The following is a 19,123-nucleotide window of genomic DNA, read 5'->3' on the forward strand; positions in this document are numbered from 1 at the left end:
ATGAATACACCAAAGATCATAACAAGCAAAACTGACAGTCTGACAGTGCAACAAGAACAAGGATAGCATAAATAAATGCTAAGAAAATATGCAAAAAGTCACTGAAAAGCAGACATAAATGTCAGGCTCTTTTTTTTTTTTTTTTTTTTAAAAGACAGAGTCTTGCTCTGTCACCCAGGCTGGAGTGCAGTGGTGCAATCTCGGTTCACCACAGCCTCCGCCTCCCAGGTTCAAGCGATTCTCCTGCCTCAGCCTCCTGAGTAGCTGAGACTACAGGCACACGTCACCACACCCAGCTAATTTTTGTATTTTTAGTAGAGATGGGGTTTCACTATATTGGCCAGACTGGTCTTGAACTCCTCACCTCAAGTGATCCACCCACCCAGGCCTCATCGAGCGCTGGGATGACAGGCATGAGCCACCGTGCCTGACCAATGTCAGGCAATTTCTGTAATACACTAGCCTAGACATTCTCTCCCTCTGTCATCTCAATGGTTAAAGGTACTCTTAAAAAATCTATTCCTGGCTTCTGAAATACACTCTGACAGAAAGTTCTAGCAGGAAATGGACTTGGCAACTAGCTGACTCAGCAGAGAGCTAATCTAGCCAATCTTCAAAGACTCAATAAACAGGCACACATTCTTTCTCACTAGTTCTTAAACTTCCTCCCAGCAAAACAACCTGCATGGGGGTCTGAGAACCTCCTATACTGCTCTGAAGGCATTACAGAGATTACTAAAATGATTATTGAGCCCAATCTAGAAGTGATTTTATATTACGGCCCAGTGTGGATTCTACATTAGAAATAATGTTTAATAAAAGGTTTAATAAAAGCCATTCTGAATTTTTGAGCATTTATAATGGGCATAAATTACCAATGGAGGTAAACACATGCCCTATAGAATCTAACATTTTTTAAAACACATTTAAAATTTTTTAAATTGACATATAATTGTACATGTATAAGATCTAACATTCTCTTGTTCAAAATCTGAAAATCGTATGTATTACCAAAACTCATCTTTAGCACTATGGCTTACCTTCAATCTCATGTTACTATCATTACAATATTCTAACAACTTTTTCCTAAAAAAGTCATGAGGAGTATGAAAATAAATGTGACATTATGTGTTTCTAAATGCTCATCGATAAGAGACATGTTCTTTTAAAAGGTACATTAATTCAATAGACTACTATGCCACTCTTCAGTACTAATATGGAATGGTTTCCAAAATTAAGTACAAAATAAAACAAGGTGCAGAATATTGTAAGAAGCAGCCAACTGCCAAAACATAATTACTTGTATGTATGGAGACTACATCTAGAACGAAACATAAGAAACCAGTAACACTGGCTGTATCCAGGGAAGGGACATGGGTAGTTGAAAGACAAGAAGTGAAAGGAAGCCTTTCACTGTATATTATCTTTACCTTTTGAATTATGTATATATCCAAGTATTATTTATTCAACAAAGAAAAAAAGCCCTCCTTTTGATATTCCCTATGTTGTACAGCTAACTGATAATTTTCTAAGCTCATTACTTCTTTCCTAGCGTTATAATATCAATATATAATATTTCTTCAAATCAAATCAATACCCATTTAGCAGTAGACGCCTAAGCTGTCTGGCTTCTAAACGCTTTTATTTATCACAGCCTTTAAAAAGAACATTAAAATGAAATTGCTGGCAGATTCCAAAACTGTTAGGTGGAAAAAGATTCACATAGCAGATCTCTATAGATCTAAAGGTGCTTTCAAAATAGGCCACAAGAGAAACTTGGTGTTTCAGTTAATATTTTTTCTTGATTAAAAAAAGCCTCATCTTTTAGAACTAAGGTTTCATGTCATCTTTAAAACTCACATTCCTAATTGACTATCAAGACCCAGTACTTCAATGTATAAATATTAAGATGCACAAATATGTTTTATTAACTCAATAAATGTTACGTGCATATTCTTTATGAAAGGAAAAAGAGAATGAAACTGAAACACATTCACGTTCCTACCTTCAAACATCTCTCATTGGTCAAGAGCGCAACTTGCTTTTCTGAAGTTTGTTTTTCCACATACCTAGAATTTTTACCATTCCATACACAAAAAGAGAAAATTAAAGATTCAACATATTTAAATAGCATATTGGGGATAAGAACTACCAAGATTGGCAGCCACATTTTTTTCATTTCTTCACAAAAATAAATTCAGTATGACATTTATGGTTTAATGGTAATTTTAAACTCCTTAAATCAGCTGGACTTCATAGTCTATAAACATTTAAAAAGGCCATAAATCCCAGGAATAGGAAACGTTATTTCTAAAAAGTAACTCTGGAGAACTTGCAAATTATGTCCCTTTGTAAAAATACTTTTCTTTTTGCCAAATTTTCAAATCCAACAAGGATATCCCGCACTTAAAAACAGAATAGGTTACTATTCCTCCCCCAACTTCAGAAAAAACTGGATCTGAGATCTCTTATTTAGTCCCAAATTCTAGTATAATATGTGTTAAATATGTACTTCTCTTTTTACCTCCTAAAAGATGGAAGACGTCGGATGTTTTCACATTGATTATTTGATAAAAAATTTATTCTTCTTTTGGCTTCTGGAAGATTACAGCACAGGACACTTAAGGGCTGGGAATAGAAATGCTCTAACAGAGAAAGCTGAAAGACATGTGAAGATTAAACATTTATTATATTTTGGCACTAAATCTATTGTGCTATGTCTGCTCAATTTTAAGGATTTTTTTTTTAAAGAGCCAAAGTATTTATGGCACTAATATATTTAATAATGTCACAATAATACTGCAAACAATATAAAAATGGCTATATAACTCTCATATTTTAAGGTTCCAATTTTGGGAAGAGGATCAGAAAATGGTAATCTTTGAAATACAAACTAAGGTAAACTAATATAAATGGATAGATTAACTATCTGCAAAAGCAACACATAATAATTATAAATGTGGTGTGGACCAAACTGAGGTTTAACTTAAGGGTCTAATAGATACCCCGATACTCATAAGAAAATGCCAATCTAAAATCAGTGTAAAAACTGGTCTGTTACAAAAAAAAAAAAAAAATGCTACAATGGTAGGAGTTGTGCCTATGGATTAAAGTGAATAATGAAAATTTACCTTTTCAAATTCATTTTTTTCCCATGGAGGAAAACATGGTGTACTATCTGGTAGATATAAGTATTCTAATAATAGAATGCTGTGGGCTCTATGGTAGAAGGGAAGACAATTTTCCAGATTCTAACATTCAGTTTGCTTAGAATCAACATAATGAACATTTGGATACTCTTGTATACATTTGGATAGTCTTGAGTTTTACACCTAGAAACTGGTATAACTCACAAGACTATGCAAATGTTCATTATATTGATTCTAAGCAAACTTTGCTTGACCAGTTTGGTATTTTCGGGTACCTTGATACTGGTTGCTCCTCATCACAAATTAATAAATTAGCATGTTAGGTTACATATCCATCTTAAGGTATTTGTTTGGGATGAATCAATAATCTTTGGCTTGATCCTTCCTGAGGGAACTGATAATGAATTTCTGAGTTTATAATACTGAGGACAAGATACCCAAGGCTAGAGGAAATCTTCCAAAATAGTCCATTCTCTAAGGCTGTAAGGCAAAGGGCCTGCCTAACTTAGAAACAAGTACAAAATAGAAAGCAACTGTTTATGCCAGGTGCTAAATTACTTTTGCACATATTAACATAATTTTGTTCTTATCTTTTCTAATTAAGTCAAACTGATAATGTTTATCCCAATGTTAACACTACTTCTTAGACATGAGAAAAATAAAAACTAAACAGGCTAAGAGGCTTGCTGCGGAAGAGGAATAGGAGGAAGCCACAGAAGTTACAGTAGAGATACAAACAGGATACGAACCCATTATCACTTAACTGTTTTGTTCAAGTGTGTTTTCAATATCTGGGTCAATCAACAAGTTGGTTAATATATCCACCTAATGAAGGGAAAGCTAAAACACACAGAATGACAGTATGTCCTGCTGTACGTCCTACGGAAATCAGGAATTACATAGTCCTAGTTACTGAGGAAACTAAGATGGGAAGATTGCTTGAGCTCAGGAGTTTGAGACCAGCCTGGGCAAGAGAGTGAGACTCTGTCTCAAGTAGAAATCAGGACTTACCAATATTTTCCACTGAGGACTAGGAAAACTGGGAAAATGAGGTCTAAAGATGCTGTCACTTGTCAGTGGTGTGACTTTGGCCAAGCTACTTAAATCTTAATTTCTTCATGTGCAAAATTGAGGATAATACACGTGAATAAAACCACGTAGGCCAGGCAAGGTGGCTCACGCCTAAAATATCAGCACTTTGGGAGGCCAAGGTGGGTGGATCACCAGAGATCAGGAGTTCAAGACCAGCCTGGCCAACATGGTGAAACTCCATCTCTACCAAAAATACAAAATTAGCCGGGCATTGTGATGCACACCTGTAAGTAATCTCAGCTACTTAGGAGGCTGAGGCAGGAGAATCACTTGAAATCAGGAGGCAGAGGTTGCAGTGAGCTCAGATTATGCCACTGCACTCCAGCCTGGGTGACAGAGCGAAATTCCACCTCAGAAAGAAACAAAAACAAAAAAAACATGTAAATAGTTTAGTAAAGTGTCACGCATAAAGGAGGTGCTTAATAAATTATCAGGAAACCATAAAATCATCTAATCTGATTGCCTTATTTTACAAATGAGAAAACTGAGACCCAGAGAGATTAATAACTTGGTTAAAGTCCTTTACTTTCTGTCTCAAGGTATTTAGAGTACAGTTTCTATTTCCTGAATCTCTTTTTCCCTTGGCTTCAGTGGTACTCTACTTTCTATTGGTTCTCCTTGTTTTTAGTCTCCTTTCTACTGCTCACTTTTACAGGTCGGTTTGTCTTTCCTTACTCCCTCTAGGTGACATTTCATCCTCATAACATGACTTTAACTGCCACCTTTTAAGGATAAGTCCTAAATATCTATTTCCAGTCCAAACCTTTCTCCTAGAGCACAAAATCTTTATATCTAACACACCCCTAAATTAACCATATACAAAAAGAAACTCATCCTTTTCTCACAACAACCTTGCTCTTTGCTATGTATTAACATGTACAGTTAATAAACGGTACTAACCTCCAATCTGCCAAGCTAGAGTATGTGTCATCTTGTTCCTCTCTTAAACATCCTTTCAGCTTCAAGTCAAGTAAGAAAAAACAAAACAAAAAACATCCTATCACCTACTTAGTCACCAGGTTTTTTGATTCGATCTCATCCTCAAATTTGTTTCCTCCTTTCTAGTTCCACTACCATTACCTTAGTTTATTTAAGTCCTTGTCATGTCCTGTCTAGATTACTGCAATAGCATTCTAACAGATCTCTCTTCCTCTACTGTTGCTTTTGCCTGAAATTCTGACCTGGCTAGCTCCTATTTCTTAGGAATACACTTCTGTTCTCCTATGGAACCCCAAGGCATGTTTCTTTCATAGCATTGACTACTCAGACTTGTGGGTTTACTCTTTTGCCTCCATGATTAAACAAAGAACAATTTTAAGGCAGAGATTTCTTTTTTGATCTGTATCTTCAGGGTTCAGCATAGTGCTTGGTTGACAATATTTATGAGTAAATGAATGAAATGAAATGAAAGAAATAATTAGGAAGTTTTATCTTAATATCATTTAATTCTACACATTGCTAAGGTAAATAATGCTTTATTCCTTTAAAATACGCTTTAAAAAGTCAAAGTTGGGAGGAAAAGATACATATTAGCCAAAGAAAACACTGCAATCTTTTTTTGAAGCAAGAAAACATGATAATTTATCATCTTCAAGGCACTACACAAAGATGAAGTATTATCAAATTGAACTTTTGCACCAAAGGTTACTAATATATATAGGTTTTTAAAATCAGAATTTTTTTTTATAGAGACAGGTCTCTTGCTCTGTCGCCCAGGCTAGAGTGCAGTGGCACAATTACGGCTCACTGCAGCCTTGACTTCCCAGGCTCATGTGATTCTCCCACCTCACCCTCCCAAGGACCTGGGACTCTGTAAATAAGCCACCATGCCTGGCTTATTTTTAAATTTTTAGTAGAGATGAGGCTGCATTATGTTGTTCAGGCTGGTCTCAAACTCCTAAGCTCAAGTGATCCTCCCACCTTGACTTCTTAAAATGCTGGGATTACAGGCATGAGCCACTGTGCCTGGCATAATATATAGGTTTTAATGCACTAGACAACTGGCATGTGTTCACAATGACTACACTTATGTAGCTGCCAAGAAAAGGAAATAATACTAACTTTTAAACAACTGGAGAATGGGGATCTGTTTAGGTTACAGCATATATCATGAAGCTAAATTCCTGAATCAGCTTCGGGCAATTCATGAAACTAGTGAAAATGCATTCCCAGTGTATCAGAATACAAATTACAGAGACACACACACACACACACACATGCATGGTCCAGGAACTAAAAATGTTTTTTATATCTTTAAAGGATTATTAAAGAAGAAGAAACAAGCAGCAATAGCAGTGACTACATGTAGCATGCAAAGCTAAAAATGGGCTGGGCGTGGTGGCTCGTGCCTGTAATCCCAGCACTCTGGGAGCCGAAGTGGGTGGATCACCTGAGGTCAGGAGTTCAAGACCACTCTGGCCAACATGGTGAAGCCCCATTTTTATTAAAAATACAAAAATTAGCCAGGCGTGGTGGCACGCACCTGTAATCCCAGCTACATGGGAGGCTGAGGCAGAAGTGCTTGAACCTGGGAGGCAAAGGTTGCAGTGAGCTAAGATCATGCCACTGCATTCCAGCCTGGGCAACTAAGTGAGACTCCATCTCAGGAAAAAAAAAAAAAAAAAAAAAAAGCTAAAAATGTTTAATATCTGGCCCTTTACAGAAGTTTGCTGACCCCTTATATATAGCATTTCCTTGGTAGAAAAAGTCCATAAGCTTTCATGAGAGTCTCAGAAACAAACCAGAAAAATCCCCTTGTACCTACCCCCAAAATGGTTAAGAATTGCTGGAATAGAAGTCTTTTCCCATTATTGATATCCTAATGAATGTATTCTCTACATTTTGCTTCAAGGTAACAAAGGAATGGTAGAACCTAGAATAAAATAACTGGAATTTACTTACTTTAGCCTTTGCCATTTAAAATGTCTATCACACTAGACAGCCTGTAATACTGTGCAAATTATTTAGAATCAGTTTGAGAATTTTCAAACCCATTACTGTGTTCTTACCTGAAGTCCTTTTATAAAGTTTTGAATTGAGAAATCATGATACAAAAAGATGTTGGTCAGAACCTGTAATACTTTTTCATTTATTTTAAAGGGAAACTGAGTTGTAAGAAGTAGCTGAAAGAGATTAAAAGGGAGGGAGACACACTCCTTGTTAGTCTTCACTCTTCATAAATATTAAGTATTAATAATGAGGCAAAGAATGATACTATGACACAGTTAACTACGAAAGATGTGATAGTAGCTGGTTTTTTTAAGCTCAAATGTCAACAAAAATTTTAAGTTAATTTATACAACAGTAACAAAAAGAAGCTACTTATACTATATCTTCAGAACCAAAGATCTATACCATCTTCCATCAAATTCCTAATTTAAAAAATGCCACCTATTAACTATATGATCCTTTTTTTTTTCCTCACCAGAAACTACTGAAGAAGCTGCAGGCTTTGGCAATTCTTATTACCAGATGAGATTTTTTTCAATCCTACCGATTCAAATTAAGGAGTAACGTATTATGTATTGTTGAATGAGAAACACAAAATTAACACAAATGTCTATTACAAAAGTACAGAATAGCTGAATTTGTATTATTCGGCTAATTTTCAATAGTCTATAGTGATGTTTTACATCTGAAAATGAAAAGCCACAGAAGGCTTCTTAAACAGAAGCATAGTTGTAAAAGGCCAACTGAAGTTGACTATAACTGTTTTTTTTTTGTTTTTTTTTTTTTTTTTTTTTTTGGTAGAGGAAAGGTCTTGCTCTTTTGCCCAGGCTGGAGTGCAGTGGTGGCATCATAGCTCACTGTAACCTTGAACTTCTAGGCTCAAGTGATCCTCGCACCTCAGCCTACCAAGTAGCAGGGATTATAGGTGCTTGCCACCCTTTCCAGCCTAGCCAAGCAAATTTAAAAATTGTAGTTTGAAAAAAATTCTCCTTAAAGTGTCTATAGATCACCTTTATGGAAAAAAACAAAAAAACAAAATCCATGTATAAGTGGCTAGTGGGCAGGCTGTTATTAGTTTACCTTAAATAAGCAGCATAAAGCACATCTTAAAGGAGGTGAGTCCAGAAGAAATTTGGGGAAGGTCAATGATATGGTTTGGCTGTGTCCACAACCAAATCTCATCTTGAATTCCCAAGTGCTGTGGGAGGGACCTGGTGGGAGGTAACTGAATCATGGGGAAAAGTCCTTTCCATGCCATTCTCATGACAGTGAATAAGTCTTACAAAATCTGATGGTTTTATAAAGAGGAGTTCCCCTGCACAAGCTCCCTCTCTTTGCCTGCTGCCATCCATGTACGATGTGACTTGCTCCTCCTTGCCTTCCACCATGATTGTGAGGTCTCCCCAGCCAAGTGGAACTATGAGTCCATTAAACCTCTTTCTTTTGTAAATTGCCCAGTCTCAGGTGTATCTTTATCAGCAGCGTGAGAACAGACTAATACAGTCAATATTAAAGAATCATACTTGCATTTATGTAGAAACACAGTTAATTAACTTTAGTTGCTAAGGTCTAGGAAAATGTTAGTATTTATTTGTTGTCATGAGCAGCATGACAAATCAGTTAGGAAACAGTCCATTAAAAATTTCAAATCATTTTATACAAAATGTAAGAGTCAGGCTGGGTGTGGTGGCTCATGCCTGTAATCCCAGCACTTTGGGAGGCCAAGGTGGGTAGATCACTTGAGGTCAGGAGTTCCAGACCAGCCTGGCCAATATGGTACCCTGTGTCTACTAAAAATACAAATTAGCCAGGCGTGGTGGCGCACCACATGTAGTCCCAGCTACTCAGGATGCTGAGGCAGGAGAATCACTTGAACCTGGGAGGCGGAGGTTGCAGTGAGCCAAGCTCGCACCACCACACTCCAGCCTGGGTGACAGAGCTAGGTGCCTTCTCAAAAAAATAAAAATTAGAAAAACTAAAATGTAAGAGTCAAAATATATTGTTACTAGGAAGTCTACAAATTCTGTAAAAATTTACATTATAAACCTATAATTTTTTACTGAGTAAAGATAAAAAGAGATAAGTACAAAAGAGGTAATATACAAAATCACTGTAAAACTATAAAACACTACAAAAATTATTAAGTAAAAATATTAAAGTATGTGAAAGAATATGTTCAATATAGTACTCAGAGTTGTAGGGGCTTATCATTAAGAGTTATCTTAACAAGCTATTATTGGCAGTTTTCTTTTCATCCTATTTCACTGGTAAAACTTATTCTTTTTACCTTATCGAGTACCGTAGTCAGGTGCTCCTTACAAGACAAAGATTGGAACAGTTCTATGCACAATAGAGATGATACTGCATGAGGAAGCAATCGGTGGATGATAATAGGAGATGTGGCAATTCCAAAAATGAGTATTAGTGGAAATTCATGGAGATGATGACTAGTTTTGAAAGAAAGACACGAAAGTGAAATTTATTTAGCAAATGTATTTCAATACATCATATTTCAAGATAAGACAAACTTTATTTTAATGCTTACTTTATAAGACACTATTAAGGATTATCACTGCAAACACTAAAATTTTCTAAGTCTTTCACTTTCTTCTTTTAAACAGAAAAATAATTACTTTCCAGACAGTCTAGCTCTGAATTCAATCTCTTAATAAATCCTCTCATTTTATAAATAAGAACAGAGTGGTCCAGAAAGTTTTCCCGAAGATTATACAATCTTTTTTCTTTTTTTTTTTTGAGATGGAGTCCCGCTCTGTCACCCAGACTGGAGTGCAGTGGTGCAATCTCGGCTCACTACAACCTCCGCCTCCTGGGTTCAAGCAATTCTCCTGCCTCAGCCACCCGAGTAGCTGGGACTACAGGCGCGCGCCACCATGCCTGGCTAATTCTTTAATTTTAGTGGAGATGGGGTTTCACCATATTGGTCAGGCTGGTCTCAAACTCCTGACCTCATGTGATCCACCCACTTCTGCCTCCCAAAGCACTGGGATTACAGGCGTGAGCCACGGTGCCTGGGCTGAAGATTATACAATCTTAAGTGTTAGAAGAGGTGTTAGATACCATTCAATTTAATCTCTCATTCAAAGTCTGAGCTCTATCTATAGTCTTCCTCACTTTTGATGGCTAAGGTAGTCATTAAGTCTAAGCTCCAAAAAAGCAGAGCTTTTCTGTCACTATTTTGTACTGTGTACTTTCCCAGCATGCTAAGCAGTTCAGTGTTAGCATTAAGAAAAGTCCTAGGATCTGGGCTGGGTGCGATGGTTCATGCCTGTAATCCCAGCATTTTGGGAGACTGAGGCAGGCAGATCTCTTGAGGCCAGGAGTTTGAGACCAGCCTGGGCAACACGGCAAAACCCCATCTCTACAAAAAATACAAAAATTAGCCGGGCATGGCGGCATGTGCCTGTAGTCCTAGCTACTTGGGGAGCTAAGAAGGGAGGACTGTATGAGTCCAGGAGGTGGAGGTTGCACTGAGCTGACATCATGTCACTGCACTCTAGCCTGGGTGACAGAGCCAGACCATCTCAAAAAAAAAAAAAAAAAAAAAAAGGAAACTCCTAGGATCTAGAACTCTTAGAATCAATGAGGGAAAAAAGATCCTATCAAAGTAGGAATTTAAAGTACATTAGTAAATTAGCCGGGTGTGGTGGCTCATGTCTGTAATCCTAGCACTTTGAGAGGCCAAAAAAGGTGGATCACCTGAGGTCAGGAGTTTGAGACCAGCCTGGCTAACATGGTGAAACGCTGTCTCTACTAAAAATACAAAAATTAGCTAGGCATGGCAGCGGGCACCTGTAATCCCAGCTACTCAGGAGGCTGAAGCATGAGAATTGCTTGAACCCGGGAGGCAGAGGTGGCAGGGAGTCAAGAACCCGCCACTGCACTCCAGCCTGGGGGATAGAGTGAGACTCCATCTCCAAAATAAAATAAAAATAAAATAAAGTATACTAGTAAATTATTCAACAAAATATATAGCTTTAGTCAAATGTAGCCATAACTATTAAAGCAAGTTGACATATAGAAGAGGCCAAAATAAATTCCACCCTAAAAAATACACCACAGAAAATGCATGTCACTGGATTTTAAAATTAGGGTTCAATTTCAATTCTGAGTCTCACATGATTGTTTTGAAGATGCAATGCAATCATGAAAATAGTTTCTCACTAGAAATATTACATAAATGTAAGATAATGTTATTTAGAAGACACTTTTGCTTAGTAAAACTGTATGTAACTCACAGCATCTAAGGATGGATGGGTATCAGAAAATAAGACCTAATAAACATCGCAACTTGGCCAGGCACGGTGGCTCACTCCTGTAATCCCAGCAGTTTGGGCGGCTGAGGCAGGCAGATCACCTGAGGTCAGGAGTACGAGACCGGCCTCGCCAACATGGTGAAAGTCTGTTTCTACTAAAAATACAAAAATTAGCCAGGTGTGGTGGTGGGTACCTGTAATCCCAGCTACTCAGAAGGCTGAGGCAGGAGAATCACTTGAACCCAGGAGGCGGAGGCTGCAGTGAGCCGAGATCGTACCACTGCACTCCAGCCTGGGTGACAGAGCGAAACTCCATCTCAAAAAAAAAGAAAAAAACAAAAACAAAAACCTCAACTGGAGTAGTTTACCTACTTAATGGGTGAGTAAGAGACAGTCAATCTTGGTGAGATAAACCATATTTAACACTGTCTTACCATGTCAATTTAAAACTGGCTAAATGTGCCTTTGATTCTCATTCTTGGCTCAAAAAGCAAATGGAAAATCTGATAGGAGGTCTTTGAATATTCAATTATAAAGAATTTGAATACTTTGATTTTTATCTAGTTGGTATTAAAATGAAGATTATACTTTTCAAGTTAAAAGTAATATTTTCTTAAAAAGGGAATTTTTCATAAAAGCCAGGCGATATACCATCTACCTGCTGATGATTATGAAGTCTTGTAGTACTTTTGTAGCAAAGCTTTCCATATCCTTCAAGATAACCACAACAGGAGGAGACAGCCATTGACTAGAAGTAGTCCTCTTTTTGCTTGGCATTTTTGGGTCTGTCTTCTTTTAAACCATTGCAGAAAGAAAGAGTTAAAGGTAAGCCTTACCACCCAAACAATGTTATAATGCCACATGTTGACATATCTCTCTTTAAATTTCACAGTAACACTGTTTTTTTTCCTACCACATGATAAATAGAAACTCAGGTTACTAGAATCTTTCTGTGTCTGACATGGGAATAATAACCAAGAAGAAAAAGGTTCAGTAAAACTCTATAATTCATATGAAATATTTGTATTTTCTGCTAAGGAAATGACAGAAAAAAACATGGAAGAAGAGAAAATTTTCTACAAAATTGATTTTTCGATTGGTAGAAAGTTATATTCTGCTTTGCTTTACAGTGAGAACTAGTATTTTTAATGAAAAAAACATAATGAATAGTAGTACTTGCTACTTTGCCACCGTGAAATTTCAAGCCTGAAATGGATACTAGGTATCATCTGGTCCAATCTCAATTTTTAAAAAGATATCTGACACAAACTGAAAGTAGCATTTGATTTCTGGAAAGTCTAAAATTGTGGAGCAAATAAGGTATTCTGGTTAAGTATTAGACATAGTTGAGTCCCTATATAAGGCAAAATGAAACTTCACTTATGATGATTTCAGCAAAAATGTTGATTGGAAAATGTAACCACAGTATTTTTTTTTCCTATACTGTCTGGGTACCTAGCACCATAACATAAGACTATGGTTTTAGGACGCAGTTACCTAGTGTTAACCTAGGTTATTCTTTTTCACCAGACTGTCATGGTAGAATGGAACTTCTTTTTATTTATCTGTTTGTTGAACATACTTTACTTAAAGAGCGCTGATTCCCTAAGAACTCTAAACATAAAACAAATTAGATTTTAGAAAATCCATGATTATTCTTCATTGAACTAAGTTGACAGTGATACTAGCAGCATGGTTCTATCGGATAAAGCGAACACTGAGGAACCCAAGAGATAATATATTAAAGTTATAGTTATTGTCACAGAGATGGAACCTGCAACAGAGGCAATTCCTGATGCTCTGTTTTTGTCATTAGAGGACATTCTCCCACAAATATGTCCTTGTAAAAACCTAAGCACTTACCAGGAATTAGACTACATACTAGTAAAAAAGATTTTAAAATTTGAGTAGCATTAGAAAAATAGCTACTTTTAAATTAATACCTAGTGCTGCAGAAGCATATCCTTGTTAGATCAAAACAGTACTATGTCTAATATTATTCCAAGCCACATCAATCATATGTCAGTTTCCTTGGGGGAGAAAATCGTCAGTTTATATCTACCTGTGTGACAGTCATATACCAACTGGAAAGTGAATCCATTGAATAATGTGTTTTTCTTTGGGTGACCTGAACACTTTCCTCCTCTTTGGATTTTATATCTACACAGCAGTCCATCAACTGTGAGACCAACTTTTGCAAAAAATGTTTCATATCTGTGGAATATAAAAAGTAAGAAAGCTTATCTCTGCCTCTTCTATAAATAAAACCAAAGCTCTTGAAACTTCTTGATCAGTATATTACTCTTTTTTGGTAGAATGTGTTTTTTTATACTTACCATCAATATAGCTAATATAACATTTAACATTAACTATTGATGCTCATTAGTACCTGCATTAATTCAGACTAAGACTAGACGAAAGCTTATGCATATTATAATTTTTTTTTTTTTTTGAGATGTAGTCTCACTCTGTCGCCTAGGCTGGAGTACAGTGGTGGGATCTCGGTTCACTGCAACCTCCACCTCCCGGGTTCAAGCGATTCTCCTGCCTCAAGCCTCCCCACTAGCTGGGATTACAGGCACATGCCACCATGCCCAGCTAATTTTTGTATTTTTTAGTAGAGACGGGGTTTCACCATGTTGGCCAGGCTGATCTCGAACTCCTCACCTCATGATCTGCCTGCCTCGGCCTCCCAAAGTGCTGGGATTACAGGCATGAACCACCACTCCTGGCCACTTATATATATTATCTATAATAAAAAGGTCACATAAACAAATGTGTAGACAAGCAAACTATAAATTTTAGGAATATGTATTTAAATTACACAGAAAAATAAAGTTTTCAAGGTCCCTAAGAAAAATCAAGTGTCATATGAATTATTTTACTGATTATAAATCTTTCATATAGCCATTTTTAAAGATGCCCTTAAGGACTTTTACTTAATTTCAATCAGTTTATAAATATGAAAGCAATATAAGCATATAAATCTCTTTTATCAATCTAAATCCAAACAAATTTTACTACATTATGGCCAGGCATGGTGACTCAAGATGTAATCCCAGCACTGTGGGAAGCCGAGGCAGGACTGCTTGAGCCCAGGAGTTCCAGACCAGTCTGGACAACATAGCAAGACCCAATCTCTATAAACAACAACAAACCCCACAATGTAGCTGAGCGTAATGGCATGCACCTGTAGTCCTAGGTACCAGGGAAGCTGAGGTGGGAGAATTGCTTGAGGCCAGGAGTTCAGGGCTGCACTGAGCTATGATCATGCTACTGTAGTACAGCCTAGGCAACACAGTGAGACCCTGTCTCCAAAAAAAAAAAAAAAAAAAAGAAAAGGAGTGTGAACACTCTTTATGATTTCATGGGTTCACATGCTCAGGATTAGCTCTGTCAGTGGACTATTTTTTACCATGGTGGCTTTTCAAAGCGGGACAATAAGATGATTTATGGCTGAAACATGAGCCCACGTGTCTACTCTCTTTTGAGATGAACAAGAGCTCCTCATTCCCCAATTTTCAGCTTTCCACCCTAAGTCTTTCTACTTATTAAACGTTTCACTGGGTTAAAGAATGCATCTCGCAAAATGCCTGGACTGCTACCGGCAGTTAAGCTGATAGGGCAGAAATGGGTCAAGAATAAAGACAGCAAAAGGAGGCAGAGTTCTATAATAGTCACAATTACTCTGAGAGGCCCCAAGCCTAACCCTGCCCAAAACATAGCACTGTGCTCTTTCCACCAATGAAAAGGAATAAAGAAAGCCTGAAAAAGAGAGAAAAGGATGAAAGAAGTCTTTAGCATCTCACCAAGGTTATTATGGCATTTATATTTTACCTGGACAATCTTTAGCTTGCAATGAGACTACATATGGTGTGACATTATTCTGAAGGGCCTCTGTTAGACTTCTGAATGTTAAATCATGATCTGTGACATTCACACCTATGAGATAATACATCAATATTATATCACCATTTTTATTAATAATAATTTAATGACAAAAGCTATTGAACATATCAAGCACTCACAAGTAAAAACATTTAAAAAAATGATTAATGACAGAAACCAAGAAAATATACTATATAAATGAGATATCCATTAACAATAGCTATCCAAAGGCATGCATTATATTTGTCAGGGAAGATATTTTGCACAATTCCTCTTTCAAACAAATTACTGGGAGGTGCACTTGAAAACTTTTTTTTTTGAGACAGAATCTTGCTCTGTCGTCCAGGCTGGAATGCAGCAGCTCAATCTCGGCTAACGGCATCCTTCGGCTCCCAAGTTCAGGTGATTCTCCTGCCTCAGCCTCCTAAGTAGCTGGAATTACAGGTATGTGCCACCACACCAGCTAATTTTTGTAGTTTAGTAGAGACAGGGTTTCACCATGTTGGCCAGGCTGGTCTCAAACCCCTGACCTCAAGTGATCCACCCGCCTCAGCCTCCCAACATGCTGGGATCACAGCCGTGAGCCACCGTGCCCAGCCAACACTTGAAAACATCTTAGCAGTAATTTCATTGCTTTGTCAAATTCATAACAAGCTCTTTAAGGAAATTAAAACTAGCCAGGTGCAGTAGCTCACGCCCCTAATTCCAGCACTCTGGGAGGATCACTTGAAGCCAGGAGTTCAAGACGGGCCTGGCAAACGTGGTGAGACCCTATCTCTATAAAAGTTTCAAAAAAGTAAAACTATGGGTTCTTTTGCTATTTATGGAATCCCTGGTTTTCATTTCTGCAAAGCAGAGTTTCAGGGCACCGCATACAGTTATCAAATTTTTGAGTGAAAAATTTCTCACTACTTTGGAAAAAAAATTCTGTTAACTGGTATCTTCCCTAACATAACCATCTGTGATTTCTAGAAAGTCATTTGATGCTTAGGCAGATAGCAGCAGCAGTCACTTTCAAACTGCTTAATAGTTACAGTTGCAAAACTTTCATTGCTTGGAAGAAAAAGAAAAATTTCAGAATCATCCATGCCAGCAATAATAAACCATTTTTTTTTCTAGGGGAGCCAAAGAATAAAAATATTAGCAGACTATTTTTTAAATGGATATTGAAAATAGAAAATATCAAAACTATTCCTAGCATGCATTATGGTCTATGATTATAATAATGCATCCCTGAACAAATTTAGAAGTTCAGTAAAACACTGGTTTATCTTGTCTTTCACTGACTGGCTATAAGCTATTTATTACTAACATTATATTTGTTACATTTATATTATAAAACAATGAACTTGTCTATCACAAACAAGATAATCAACAATGTGTTTAACTAGAAAAATGTTCTCCTCAGACCATGCTTTTAAAACATTCTTTCCATTAGCTTGGTACAAGTGGGCCATCACTGGGCCTCAGTTTTTCATCAAATGGGAGAGTTTTTAGATGTTGCATTGTAAAGCTGGTCCACAGTATCATAAAAATAATTCCCTTGAGTCTTATGAGTGTGGTCCTGGGACTAGCAATATGGGCATCAGCTGGTATCCTGTCAGAAATGTAAAATTTCAGGCCTCACCCCAGACCCATTAACCAAAATCTACATTTTAATATGATCCCTGGAGGTTATTTGTGGGTACATTAAAGTTGAGAATTAATTCCTTATCTCAGAGCTAACTAGCATAACAAATCTTGAATAAATTGAAGCAGAAATTAAGAGCATGTTTGGAATCCAAATAAATTCAACTTTGTTTTCAAAGGGAATGAAGAAAATTTGCTAACATTACAAGGAAATTTTTTCCATTGTGCTGGAATCCAAATGTTTGGTAAAGATGAGATATTAATGATGGCTATTTAAGTACTTAATTTACAACCTGCAACTTGAAAGCAATTTATGTGCAATTCATCCAAACACCTCCTTGCAGGTAATTAATATGAATATAATGAAAAAATCTAAGATTGAAAAACTATGCACAGGAAAATAAAATTAAGGTCACAGAGTAATTCCATTGAAGATATGATTTTAAAAAGTCTGAAAACCAAATCTACTAACACTGGTAGTTTCTTTATTACCAAATCTCATATACTCTTGTATCTATAAAGAAAGAGTAAAACAAATGTATTTTCCCTTCTGACCAAAAGTTGAGGAGAACATTAGCTAGATAAATTCCTTTTAATTTACAAACATATGACCATCTGTAAAGATATAAGGAATTTTTATTGGTTTTTGAAAATACGTAAAATAAACTATAGTTGGTTTAATTGTACAAATAAAAGAGACAAAACAGGCTCATCAAAACAGGTCCTTCCACTACTCTCAACAATAAAAAAAAAAAAATTAAAAACACACAAAATACACAGAGATGCATGCATGAACAAACATACGCATATATACCAAGAACAAGAGCAGCAGTTGGAATTTCTCTGAGTTTTATTTGACCAGCCAAGTCTCTTGAATTCTTCTGGAATGCAGAATGAGATTTTTGCAGAAATTCAATTAGACTGTCAAACAAGTTTTTATTTAATTCCTCTTGTAGTCGCTACAAAGAACATACAAAAACGTATTAGAAATAATAATCTGATGTCTTTCCTGGTTTTGGAAAGAAAATTGTCATGGATTTAATGATGCAAAATGATCAAAAGATGAACCTAATTAAAAAATGTTTTTTCCTTAAATCTCCAGTAATTAGTGCTTTGGGTTCCCCCATTAAAAATTCCCTCTCAAGCCTGGTCAACATAGTGAAACCTCACTTTTACAGATAAAAAGACAAATTAGCTGGGTGTAATGGTGCACGTCTGTGGTCCCAGCTGCTTGGGAAGCTGAGGTGAGAGGGTCACTTGAGCCTGGAAGGTCAAGGCTACAGTAAGCTATGATCATGCCACTGCACTCCAGCCTGGGTGACAGAGCAAGACCTTGTCTCAAAAAAATATATATATATTTACATATATTCATATATTATATATACTATTACATAATATATATATGCTATATATTTATATATTTTATATATATGACTTAATGTCTCATATATATGACATTAAAAGGTTTGGATTTCATCCTATGGGGAGTACCACTGAAGGGATGTGAAGTAAAGACATAATTGGATCAGGGTTAAGAAGGGTTAATCTGACAACAGGGTTGGAGGGGTTGCCTGGAATTGGGCTGCATTTGCCTTGAAGAGGGTCTTTTCTAATTTGGCCAATGGTGTCAGGGATGCCAGTTAGGAGGGTATTATGATGATCCAGATTAAGAAATGAAGAGAACCTAAACTGGAAACCACAAACTCAAATACCTTGAAGGATCACATGGAATACAAGAATGAGCAAAGCCACTGGGTGTAAATCAGTAAGGACTGGTAGATGGCAGTAATAAACTGGAGAGTACATAACCTTCCCAAAGGCAATTAAAACCAAAACTACGACACTGTGTTGACAAAAAAAAAAAAAAAAAAAATAAGCTATCAGCCTGAAATGCTGGCCCTAGAGCTACCAATTTGCTATAGTGAAGAAATTTTTTCAGAGCTGGAATATAAAGATGAGAAAGTGAAGGAGTTTAGAAACAGCTTGATTTCACAGTTGTATACCTGAACGGATAATTTAAGAGCGTCACCATTTGAAAGCTCCTTGCCTTAACAGCTATCATAAACATCTGTTCCACTCACAAGAAATAGGATTTTTTGTTTTTGTTTTTGAGACAAGGTCTCTCTCTGTTGCCCAGGCTGG

At 36.7% G+C, this 19,123-nt stretch overlaps 1 protein-coding gene across 5 annotated transcripts in view; it reads right to left on the reverse strand.

Annotated features, from left to right (window-relative positions):
- Nucleotides 1-19,123, reverse strand: part of LOC105496259 (origin recognition complex subunit 3) — a 79,907-nt gene that overhangs the window by 48,552 nt on the left and 12,232 nt on the right. For 4 of the 5 annotated variants that reach the window (XM_011766504.2, XM_011766495.2, XM_011766520.2 and 1 more), the window contains 8 exons: nt 17,796-17,940; nt 15,302-15,406; nt 13,527-13,678; nt 12,123-12,256; nt 9,478-9,637; nt 7,250-7,363; nt 2,525-2,658; nt 2,006-2,069 (listed from right to left, as the gene is read on the reverse strand). In XM_011766504.2, the coding sequence (XP_011764806.2) occupies nt 2,006-2,069; nt 2,525-2,658; nt 7,250-7,363; nt 9,478-9,637; nt 12,123-12,256; nt 13,527-13,678; nt 15,302-15,406; nt 17,796-17,940 (1,008 nt within the window). The remainder of the gene's footprint in view (nt 1-2,005; nt 2,070-2,524; nt 2,659-7,249; nt 7,364-9,477; nt 9,638-12,122; nt 12,257-13,526; nt 13,679-15,301; nt 15,407-17,795; nt 17,941-19,123) is intronic. The other variant, XM_011766514.2, reaches the window with a different exon arrangement.

Source organism: Macaca nemestrina, chromosome 5, assembly GCF_043159975.1.
Source record: "Macaca nemestrina isolate mMacNem1 chromosome 5, mMacNem.hap1, whole genome shotgun sequence".
Taxonomy (NCBI): Eukaryota; Metazoa; Chordata; class Mammalia; order Primates; family Cercopithecidae; genus Macaca; species Macaca nemestrina.